The sequence below is a fragment of the Gavialis gangeticus genome, unplaced genomic scaffold (assembly GCF_001723915.1).
Source record: "Gavialis gangeticus isolate Ggan-Ray unplaced genomic scaffold, GavGan_comp1, whole genome shotgun sequence".
Taxonomy (NCBI): Eukaryota; Metazoa; Chordata; order Crocodylia; family Gavialidae; genus Gavialis; species Gavialis gangeticus.
Window position 1 is genome coordinate 96,264,341 of NW_017728992.1, and position 11,452 is coordinate 96,275,792.

Consider the following 11,452-nt stretch of genomic DNA (forward strand, 5'->3'; position numbering starts at 1 on the left):
TCTTCAAGAGACTGTCTACCATGGACCCAACTTCCAGACCTGAATGTTAGGAGCAAGGTGCAACTTAAAGACTGAAGTGCTTCTCTACCAAAAGTGGCATCTGATCTGGGATGAGTTTACTCAGGACTCTCAATTTTAACAATATCAGCAGGTGGGCTTGTGAGCCTTGGCTGTCATAAGAGGAGGATCGTATCTAAGAAGAAGCCTAGCCTTACATCCCCTCTGGAATAGAACATAGTGTATTTATTGTTCTTTTTCCTGTGGAAAATGTGTCTAGTTTGGGGTATTATTGCTTCTAAAATTTGTAATTTTCTTGCATTTCCTTTTGGCTCAGACCAACAAGGCTACCACACATACATCCCTGAAACATGGAAGATGCTGAATTTTAGCCAATTTTGGTTTATATACTTAATTGCTAAACAAGAAAGATTACTATATCTCCCTGCCATCTGACACTACCAGGGAAGAAATCCTGCTTGATCTACACAAAGGGGAAGCTCACAAAGAATCTCTCATGGGCCAAGGGGAATAGTTTTCCAGCTTCTGCTTCCTCTGTGGAAAAATGAAATTTAATTTCCTACATATCAGGACTTTTTACCATCTTGAATTTTCCATAAGCCTGATGAAGGGCACATATGCCCAAAAGCTTGCAGAAAAATATTTTTTTTTGTAATTTCTCATTTGGTCTAATAAAAGGTATCATTTTGGAACCAAGAATGGAATTCTAGATTTTTGCATTTAATTTCTTTTGTAAATTTGAGTTTTTGTTTGTACCTCTGAAAATTATATGACAGCTGATCTGTTAAGACATTTTTGCAAGCCTAGAAGATACAGAGCCACTAATGCAAATGCGATTTGATGATGCATGAACTAGCTTCTGAGATGAACAACTTCTTGGCAACAGTGGAGGTGACTGCACTGTTGACTACAGATATAGGGGATGGCTGTGATGTTTCCTATCCTTGCTTGGACTTCTGCTAGCTAGGTAGAATAAAAACGCCATGCAGGATAGAGTTCTGAAATGTATAACGTGAGAGTCCTGAGGGAAGCAGAAGACTTTTATATAAAGGTAATCTAGATAAGTTTTGCATCCTAAAGTACAGGAATCTGTCAGCATTTTGGTATATAGTGGTATATAACAAAGTATTCCATTGCAAACATGAAGTTGGTCCTTCTATAGATCTAAAGAAGACTTCACATGGCATTTTCAAATCAAGCTGGTGGTTTCTAGATGGATTAGGACAATTTCAATACCCTTCTATGAAGAAAAGGGGAAATATAGTATGTTGTTTGATATAGTACAAGAAGCCACATGAGGAATCTGACATATGCTGTGCAGATGTTTCTGGAGAAGCCCAAAAATGGTTGATGAACTATATCCTGGTCTGGCAACTCTCACAGTTGATAAGCTGTTGTTAACCTTGAGACTAACGTATTTTCAGTTTATATATTGGTAGCAGAATTGTGACATTCTCTCTGCTGGTCACAAGCCCCAGTGAGGTAAAGAGCCCTAGAATCAGATGAATGAAGTTGGTTACTTGCAGGAGAGAGTTCCACTAGATGAGCCAATCATCCAGCTATGGGTACATCTTGAACAGTAGTGTGTCCCCAGTGACAAGTAAAAGGTATTTTCCCTGTCCAGGTTTCAGTGACAGAGTAAAATAAGAACAAAAAAAAAAAAAGCTGTGAGCCATGCTTGAGGATTAACAAGCAGGTGACTGAAGCTAGAGTTAACATCATAAACTTGAAATTAAGCTTTCCACATGTAATCAAGCCTAGAATTAGATACCAACTTCCATTTCTTCTTTGGGATTGAAAAGCAGAGGCATGTCTTCCAGTGCTTACGATCATGTTGCTCCAACCTTTTGTTTAAAACATCTGTTGAAGAAGTTTTTCATGAGAGAAGTCAGTCCCTGAACAGGGTTGGGACAGGAAGCACCATGGTAAGAAGGGACTAGAATTTAATAAAATACCCCTTGCTTATGATGATTACTTGGGAGTATTAGATATTCTCTGAAAGTTATAAGAGGTAAAGAAAGCTTCACTGCTTGGAGAAGCTTTGGGGTCTGCTTCTTCCTTGGAACTAATATACAGCCAATGACTGGTGAGCAGAATAAAATCCTTTAATGAAAGAAGGACACCACCAATCTGTGCAGTAAATAGTGCGCAACCCTCAAAAAAGTCAGTGTTCTGTGACTATTTTGACTACCCTTGTTATTCTAAATGCTGAAACTAAGAGTCAGAATTGCAAACAAACATTACTAAACCTGTTAAGAAAGTGGGCTAGAATCCTTGTTCTTTTACTTTTATAGTTGGGTTTCCTTTCTAGAACCAGAAAGAAATTTTGATTTATCTTTTGATTCCTTGATCCACAGGGACTGTCTGGCTTTTGCAAAGGATTGATCCATTCTTTTGAGTCTTTGCAAAACTGTTGTGGAGCAGGGTACAAGCATTGTGAAATAGGAGCGGTTGTGGCAGAGCTCACCTCCTGTGGCTACTGTGATGATCAAGCCTTCTTTTGTACTTTGAAGGAAAGGTGGACATCCTTAGAAAACTTGAACTCTCCCAAAAGAATATCAACACCCCAGAGTAATTTTTAAAGCTGCTGTCAGGATGAGAAACTAGGATTCCTATCTTATAAATGAGGTTCTCTAGTCATCTCAAATAAAGACTCATACTTTCACAGAACACCTTAATTTAAATTTTTACTCCCTAATTTACACACCATTTTTTGAAAAAAAAGTTTTTAAATAAACTTAATCAGCTGTACTAAGTATTTTGTTCTACTTATTTCACTTTGCAAGCTAAATCTAATGATAACATTTTACCAGTAAAGTACATCACGTTTATAATAATTATTTATTGCACCAGGTAAACTTTGTAGCAAAGCACGATTACCATTATATGAAGGCATAAATTCTTGACCAGAGTCCGGCTGGCAACAGCTTGAACATTAGACACTGCTGGAGTAGCTGGTGGAGGTTCAGGTAGCAGTCGCACTGGGTCATTAGGTACCACTTCGATTATTATCTTAAGAAATAAAGGGGAACAACACAGTACATGCTTTTCATTTATAACATGCAACTTACTCAACAATAACTAAATAAATATGATGTATAAGCTAAATTATATTCAAAGTCTTATAATTTACAGAGCTATAATGCACATGTATACTATTTTATAAATTATGTAGTTTAAAGAAATTGAACGTCATCTTTTAAAGGAAAGCATAAGCAAGGTATTTTTTAAACCACAATACACCAAAAATGTAGACAGTCAATGCAGATTATAACTTGTTAGTTAAAAACCACAAAAAACAAGCTTTGATAATTAACTCTGTAGTCTTTTACCATAAAAACAAAATTACTGCTTTTCCAAAACAAAAATTGTAACAAGGTTTTTCCATCTATTAGTTAATATAAATAATTCACATGCATTATTTCCTACTACATGTGCTTAACTATGTAATTAATCACCTGTTCACTGTTGAGTATATTTGTCTTATCTAGCACAAAACCAAACTGGATGCTGTAATTCCCCACTCTCTCTGGAATCATTTTATCCCTAAATTAAAATAGAGAACATTAATACTAAGATTATAAATATAGCGAGCAATTCAGATCTTACATAATTCTGTACTTCACATCCTGTAAAATGTTGAAACCTTTTAGACTATAAGAACCCCATAAAGAACCAGCTGCTAGAACAGATATTGGTAATTTGGCTGAGGAACATATTATATTCTGCTTTTTTTTTTAAATAATAAAAAATGGAAAAGCACTCTTTGGAAAAGCACAATGGACAAAGCAGTCCTTTTCTACCTCTCAACAAATGTGTAGCACTGAATTTCCCTGGTTTTATTAACATGCATCACAAGCATAATATTATTCAAATCAGCATTTGAAGTATAATTGATAACTTAATATGAGAATGATTTAACATTTTAAATAGCTATAATACAGACGTGCACACACACTTTTTTGGATTATTTCCTCCTCTTTTCACTTCTCATGTAGCCTCTCTGGAGTAGGGTACCAGATTTATTTTTTATACTACAGCATGAGGTCTGGGCAATTGAAGGTACTGTCATATGACTACATATGACAGACACAATCCTTTTTAATAACGGGATGCAAACTGAATTAACAGATAGAGTACGTATGAAGACTAGAATGTTGCTTCATTTGCGTGGACATGTTTCTGTGGAAGAAAGGGAGAGCAAGACTTCAAGAGCCTAGGAGGCCATTGTACAGGTCTGTGCCCCAGAGAAAATCACTGTCCAGCAACAGAAGAAGGGAGGTATTGTAGTTGAATACTGATCTTTGCCGTTTCCTCAGAAGTTGATAACACCAGCAACAAAGAAAGGGATACCTTCCACTGTTGCTAGTTATGGCAATAATAGATTCCCTTCTAGCCCTTGCATCAAATGAGTGGGAAACTATGGAAAGGGCAGGAGGTGAAATGATTCATGGACAGTGAAGTTGTCACACTGTTGAGATCCTTTTTCAGTTTAATTGTAAACAGTTTCTGGCTTTATCTACTAGACTAAAATGAAATGTCCAACTAAAATGAAACCTCCACTGTCTATTTACTTAAACCTCCCTCCAAATTAGGGGTATGCTAGCTTCAATATAGGGGAACCTAAAGGTTCCTGGGGATTGGCAAATTATTACTAAAACACCGGTACTAATCTCAAGGTGACAAATTTCTATTCTTTTCTATGGGTTCTTATACCACACACATCAACCAAAGTATTTCATGGGTGTCCAAGAGTGCTTTAAAGCAATACGACTTTATGCTATCACTTGTTTGTTTGCTCCTCTTCTCCCCTAGGGGAAAAAAGCATAGGCAAAGCAGCCTTGTTTGGGTGAAATTTTAAAGCCTTTTTGAATATTCATGTTGCTATGTATTTGTTAGACAGCAACTTTCACCTGACATAGGTGGTGGTGAGACTTGAGAGGGTGCTTAGGTCTTGGGGAGTTCATTCCAGAGTCTCTGACAGTACTTCCCAAAGAGCCTATTTCCCACACAGTCAGGCTTTACCCTCATTCTACAAAATCAAATTGTATAAAAGGATGGTAGCCATCAGTCAGTTTTCACGGTGAGCCTTTAGAAGGCCTTTTATATCCTCGGCTTAAGACTCTAGAATACCTTGAAGACAAACATTAAGACCTAGAACCAGCATTCCCTCTAAGCTGCACGGCTGCTCAGGCGTGCTTGGCAGCGTGGCATGAGCATGCCTGCGCAACTGCACAGCTTAGAGGGAACACTGTCTAGAACCCAATTGAAAATGCAGTGGGGAACTGGTGTTTAGGACAGGTCTGAGGTGCTTCCAGTGTCCTGGGCTGTTGAAAAGTTCCACACACGCTAGATTTTCCTAAACGCTTAAGGCTTCATATCTAAGTATGCTGCACTGATGTAATCTCATTGAAGTGAAGTGAAGTGAAGTGAAGATGATGTGAATAACTGAAACAACATCAATAGTCCATCGGAATGGGACAGAGTTTCCCAGTCAACTGGAGCAGATCAAAAACTTTATTTATAGATGCTGCTATGTGAGAGTTTGGTGAAAAGGAATTAAAATGTACCCCTAAACTACATGCTAAATTGAACTGTAGATATGTGATTTCTGCTAACAACTGTAAACTATTTATTGTTTTCCTCTGATCATCAGCATCTTCCCTGTCTTACTCAGGCTCAGCTTCTACCAGCTGATTTTTATTGATGAACTGATTTTTTCCCAAAAAGATTCATGTTGGTAGTACTGGTGCGGTTATACATGCCGAAGGGTTGGGAGAACTTTGCATCATCTGCAGCTTGCTAGCACGAGACCCTGACATCAGGCCAATCATCTAGTGGCTGCATATAAAAAAAAAAACTGAAAGAGATTTTACTTGTGGGACTTCACAGCTAAGGGGTCCAGTATTGGAGGTACAGTTCCCCATCACTACTAATTGGATGTGTCCTTAGGAATGACTAAAAGCATCTTAGCACATTACTGTACACGTCACAATACATGAGATGCATCTGATAGAGTCAGAAGAGTGCATGAAGGATACCACTACATTTCTGTTTTGTCATGCCATACCTTTGAACAAAGCAACTCTTTTGATATTAATGATCAAAATTAAAGCAACAGTTGTTGTTAATACTTATTTAGAGTTAATGCTTCCAAATAGAACAAGTAAGTGAAACCAGAAATTATGAAGTAAGTTTTGCTGTACCTGAAGTAAAAGAAGCCTTCATCTTTGTCATCCTTGACTTTGCTACAGGCAAATGATGTAGCCTGAGAAGGATGTAAAAGAAATTACATGCAACATACTTGAAATATTAATGGGGGCTGGACTTGATGATCTTCCAAGGTCCCTTCCAGCCCTAATGTCTATGAAATTAACTTACATATTACTTTTAAATAGCATGTTAAGCCTTACTAAGCATTCTCCAAATATTATATGTGTTATCAAATAACATTTAAAAAGCATTTTTAGTTGAGAAAACCGAACCAAAGAGCAACAGCATAGAACAGCCCCATTAAAGAACATATGATATAGAAGCCATTTTAATATTTTTAATCCTTGTGACCCAGAGATGAGGGATATATTTAAAAACTGAACAAAATTCCATCGCCAATAATGCCAGAAAAATTACAGAAGAAGTTGAAGCAGAAGGAGAAAAAGTTTTGTTGGCAAACCTCCCCAGCAAGTGAGTCTGTGGGTGGAGGGGCTGGGCAGATCAAGGCCCCAGCCCTAGCTCCAGTCCTTCCCTTACTGCTGGGGCCTTGGTCTGAACCTCCCCCCGTAATGGCAGTGAGACTGGAACAGGGGCCTGCACAGCTGGAATGGCTGGAAAGGAGCCGCGAGTGGCTCGTGCAGGGCGGGGCAGTGTGTGATCATGGAATTGCGTGGGGTGGGGTGGGGCGGGGTGGGCTGCACTTGTGGGCTGGGCTGTTTCTGGTGGAGGCTGTGGCCACGCTGGGAGTGGGACTATAGGGGGCTGCAGCCACCCAAAAATTAACTGTAGCCCCCCCAATACCTCTCCCAGCGCTGCCACCCAGCCCAACTGCAGTGTGGCCCTAGCTTCCGCCGGGAACAGCCCAGCAGTGCCTCCATCGCTCGTAGGTGTTGTAGGGCCTAGGCCCCCACTTGACCAGTGCCTTGTCCCCCAGCAATGTCAGGGTAAGACCCCTGGTTTGCACCACCTGCGTTATCCGATTGATGTTCTTGCTTGCCTGACATAACTTCGATGTTCTTCTTGGGGGATGGTTCCTGGCAGATGGTCCGTGGGGTCTCGAGTCTGGGCTTCTTCGTGGGGCTCCAACTTCCCCTTTACCCCACCCGTGCCACATCCACGGCCAAGGTGTACCAAGGTGTACTCTACTCTCTGTATGTCTCCCCTTCTGTATCCCCCTGCAGTAAGTAATTGGGTGGGGGGGAGGGAATAGGCGCCTTCTTTGCCCCTTTCACATTGATGATACAGGGCAGGGTGGGCAATTATTTAGAGCTGAGCACCGCTTACTGAGTTTTGGCAAGCCATTGAGGGCCACATGACAGGCAGCTAGGGGCAGATTAATATTAATTTTCTAAATATTTTAGGGGCCCCACAGGCCAGATAGAATGTTCTGGTGGGCCGCATCCGGCCTGCAGGTTGCATTTTGCCCACCCCTGATACAGGGTATCAACAAATTACAACGCTATGAATTACAAGGAAAGTAAATGTTCATAATATATCACCAGGGATGTTTTATTTATTTTGCCAATTGCAGTTTTAAATTATGACAGTCATACTACTCTATATAGTACAATATAAATGAAAAAACAATGACATTTTAGAATTCCAGTGCATTGGAAAAATCTCCCTGCTTGTGTATAGGCACACTTAGAGACAAACTCATTTAGAATTTAAAAGGAACCCAAGATCTACCCTGTGCTGCCACCCCCCACCAGTTAAGTCTGTGGGGAGGGAAGGGGTAGGTAAAGGGGAATTTGGAAGCCCACGAAGAAGCCCAGGCTCACAACCCCATGGACCACCTGCAGGAAACCATCCCCCCCCAAGAAGAACAAAGTTATGGCAGGCGGGCAAGAGCATCAATTGGATAATGCAGGTGGTGCAAACCAGGGGTCTTACCCTGACATTGCTGGGGGGCAAAGCATTGGTCAAGTGGGGGCCTAAGCCCTACAACACCTACCAGCGATTTTTTCCAATGAAATATGGAAATGATAATAGACTGTCAGCTTATTTTTGTTAAATTAACAGGACAGAATCTGACCTTGGCATAATTTGATCAAATTAATTAAATTTAATACATTTTATTACGTGAATTAATTAAATCTATTCACTTGGTACTTACAATCCAGAAAAGGAAATTTTGCTTAAGAAAACTAAAGAATGCCCTTCTGTGGAAATGCCTTGTCCTATATTTGCAGGATGATTGCATGATAATACTTTTAGATCACTTACATTAGCTGATGCTCTAGTTCCACTGCTCTGTCCTTCCCACATTTTCATAGAAACCCGTGCTGGGTTAATATTTTTAATGATATTATCATCTTCGGAAATAATACTAACCATAAAATCTGAAAAATAGATCAAAGAAAGTGTTATTTTTCTTCAAGAACAGTGTGCATAAATTAATGCAGTTACTGTTCTTGTGTCTACACACATTTCTAGTTCTAGATACATGACAAAATGAAAATAAATGAGGATTTAGGATATATTTAAGTTGCGGCATGGCAGTCTAACTGATCTTTAAACTAGACCCTCATATAGAAAAAGAACTTTATTCAAGAGAAAACTCTTTGCTCTCTATTGTGTAGGAGCCAGCCAATTATAACGCATGATCAATCTACATATTCAGGTACCTTTTAACTCCTTGTAGTTTAATCCAAACATAATTCAAATGTTTACATAAAAAAGCCATGCTACCATTCACAGATCAATAAGGAGTAGGAACCTGACCTACAGCAAACAGGAGTAGATGGGAGTGGAGGGGAGGGGTGAGAAAGCAGGGGGCAGTGGCGCAGTTGCACCCTCCTGCTGCTGCCATCAACTCTGTCCAAGCTTGGCATTCTGCACAGCCTTTATTTAGAGCTGGAGCACCCAGGCTGTTGACTGACATCAGGGGGCTGGGCAGGGAACAGGCACAGGAAGCAGGGACCCATCTGCTGTTACTGCTCTCCTCATCTGACCCCAGCATAGTGTGCGTGTGGGGGGGAAGGGAGCCCCAAAGCCATAGGGAGCAGCTTCACAGGTTGCCAGGCTTAGTAGGGGACAGTACTGGTGGTGGGTGGTTTTCCTCTTCCAGGACCTGCTACCTCACCATAGTCCCCTCTGGCCCAAACCAGGTGAAGAATGATGAAATCCACCTACCACCACTGCTATTGGTGCTAGCTGATGCAGGCATAAGGGAAGCCCCAGAGCCATTCCAGCCCTGCTGCAGCTGAGGGCTGCAGTAACTGGCTGCATGGATTTCTGGGCTCAGTTGGGGACAGCAGCTAGTGGTGGGTTTTTCCTACCAGCACCTGTACCAAGCCAGCAAGGGACACACAAGGGGAGGGTGGAGAAATAGTTAAGAGGAGCAGGAAAGAGGACTGCTTCCCCCTTCTCCTCCCCAACCAAGCTCCATACCATGTATAGCCACTCCTTAAAACAACCCCTCTGCTCACCAGGTGAGAGTTGTGGTTCTGGGGCTTCACCAGCACTCCTGCACCCAAGCCAATCAGGAATAGTGACAAGGGGCTAGTCCACCTTCCAGAACCTGCTCTTTGCCTTGCCTCACCCCCCCCCCAGTGTTCCCTATTAGTCTGGAAGAAGCAATTAGCTGTATAACAGGTCTAAACACAAGTACCATAGAAGTATAAAATGTAAACAATTAAAATAAGCCTTCATCACAATATCGTATAAAAATACTATGATTAAGGCTTACTTTCTATTATATGCTTTTCTATTCTATTTTTAAAACATTATATATAGCGCTTGGCATATGACAAAAATATCACCCTTCAAAATATAATCAGATATGACTGTTTGAGATATGAAAACTATTCGAAAGAACTCCAATACTGATGAAAATTAACACTGGAATATAGCCAATCAAGAGTTTGTTGAATCTTTTCTTTAATAGTAATGACTGTTGTCAACTGTCCTTTTAGAAATGGTGGCTCAATATTTCTCTGTTCTATAAATTAAGGCTAATTTATTTAGCTCAGTTTTTAAGAATCCACCAAACTCCTTTCTTTGCAATCTGTAAACTGGCTTGTATTGAAGGCCATGACAAACGGCCTGGGGATTATAATGATTTCGTGCTTCAATTAGTGTTCAGTTATTTGCTGAACTCTTCCAGATTTTCTTCAGGATCAGAGTAGATGAAGAAGGATACTGAAGAAAGCATCATGTAATTAACATTATACAGTGTTCTAATGAAATCAGAAATGCATTTGAAAATTTTTAAGCTGATTCTGTATTTCACTTGGATTTTCTACCATAGGTTATAAGCAGTTTGGGTGACTTGTGTATGTGTATCGTTCTATTAAGCAAATATAAAAGCATCCTTTTTACATGCAGTTTCAGTTCTCCTGCTCATGGACAAAAGTTATATAAATGGATATATGGATTACCAGTCAGATCCCATTCCTAGGATGAATTTGGCACATGGTCTCAGTGTCCCAGCAGCTGCATGAAAAATGGGAAGAGGAGATCTGCCAGGGGAGCCTGAATTCCATTAATTTGACTAATTAAAGTGTTTGCCACTAGGAAATCTGTGCTGAATGTATGTGTCCTGTAAGTTGAGGCAGGTCACCCAAACCACAGAATCTAATGAGAATATGGACTGGAAAGAGTTACCATGAGAAAGCTGGTGAAGGAAATAAATATGTTTAATTGTCCAGGACCCAGTAAGGGTAACCAATCTCCTTTCATTTTTGGAATAATAAAGTAAGGGGAATAAAAGTTATTTTCTCTGAATCCCAGTAGAACTGGTTCTATGATGCTGACTTGGATCACAGGCTCTTGTGTGAGTGTGGTTCTTCCAAGAACAGTCCATGGAACCAGCCAGATATGATATAATGTGGGATAAAAGTATTGAAAAAAAATCAACGAGATAAATCATCATAAAAATAAAGTTTTTTTCAGTGGTGAAAAGCTGTATTTGAAGGGCTGGTTTCCAACATTTAAGAAAAACCTGAAGGAAAAAAAAATCCCACAAAAACCTTTTACTTACCAGGGAAGGTACTTCCTGCTACAAAAGAAGCAGTTTTATCATACTTAACATTCAAGCGTACAGGTTTCTCAGGGTCAGGCAGGACATTTATCTTGATTACAGGGCAATTTAATACGCCCTTGCTGTATGAGGCTTTAAGGTGTAAAGAATGTTCTCCCCTGTATACAGTAATCATACAACAAGCAGTTATAATACAGTATGTCAGTAGCACTTTTAGGGGGGAAAAAAAAAAAAAAA

General features: G+C 40.0%; 1 protein-coding gene across 2 annotated transcripts in view; it reads right to left on the bottom strand.

The window, feature by feature from the left end:
- Window positions 1-11,452, bottom strand: part of SMCHD1 (structural maintenance of chromosomes flexible hinge domain containing 1) — a 188,403-nt gene that overhangs the window by 23,858 nt on the left and 153,093 nt on the right. For both annotated transcript variants that reach the window (XM_019525875.1, XM_019525868.1), the window contains 5 exons: window positions 11,216-11,373; window positions 8,458-8,573; window positions 6,225-6,286; window positions 3,477-3,564; window positions 2,899-3,030 (listed from right to left, as the gene is read on the bottom strand). In XM_019525875.1, coding sequence (XP_019381420.1) covers window positions 2,899-3,030; window positions 3,477-3,564; window positions 6,225-6,286; window positions 8,458-8,573; window positions 11,216-11,373 — 556 coding nt within the window. The remainder of the gene's footprint in view (window positions 1-2,898; window positions 3,031-3,476; window positions 3,565-6,224; window positions 6,287-8,457; window positions 8,574-11,215; window positions 11,374-11,452) is intronic.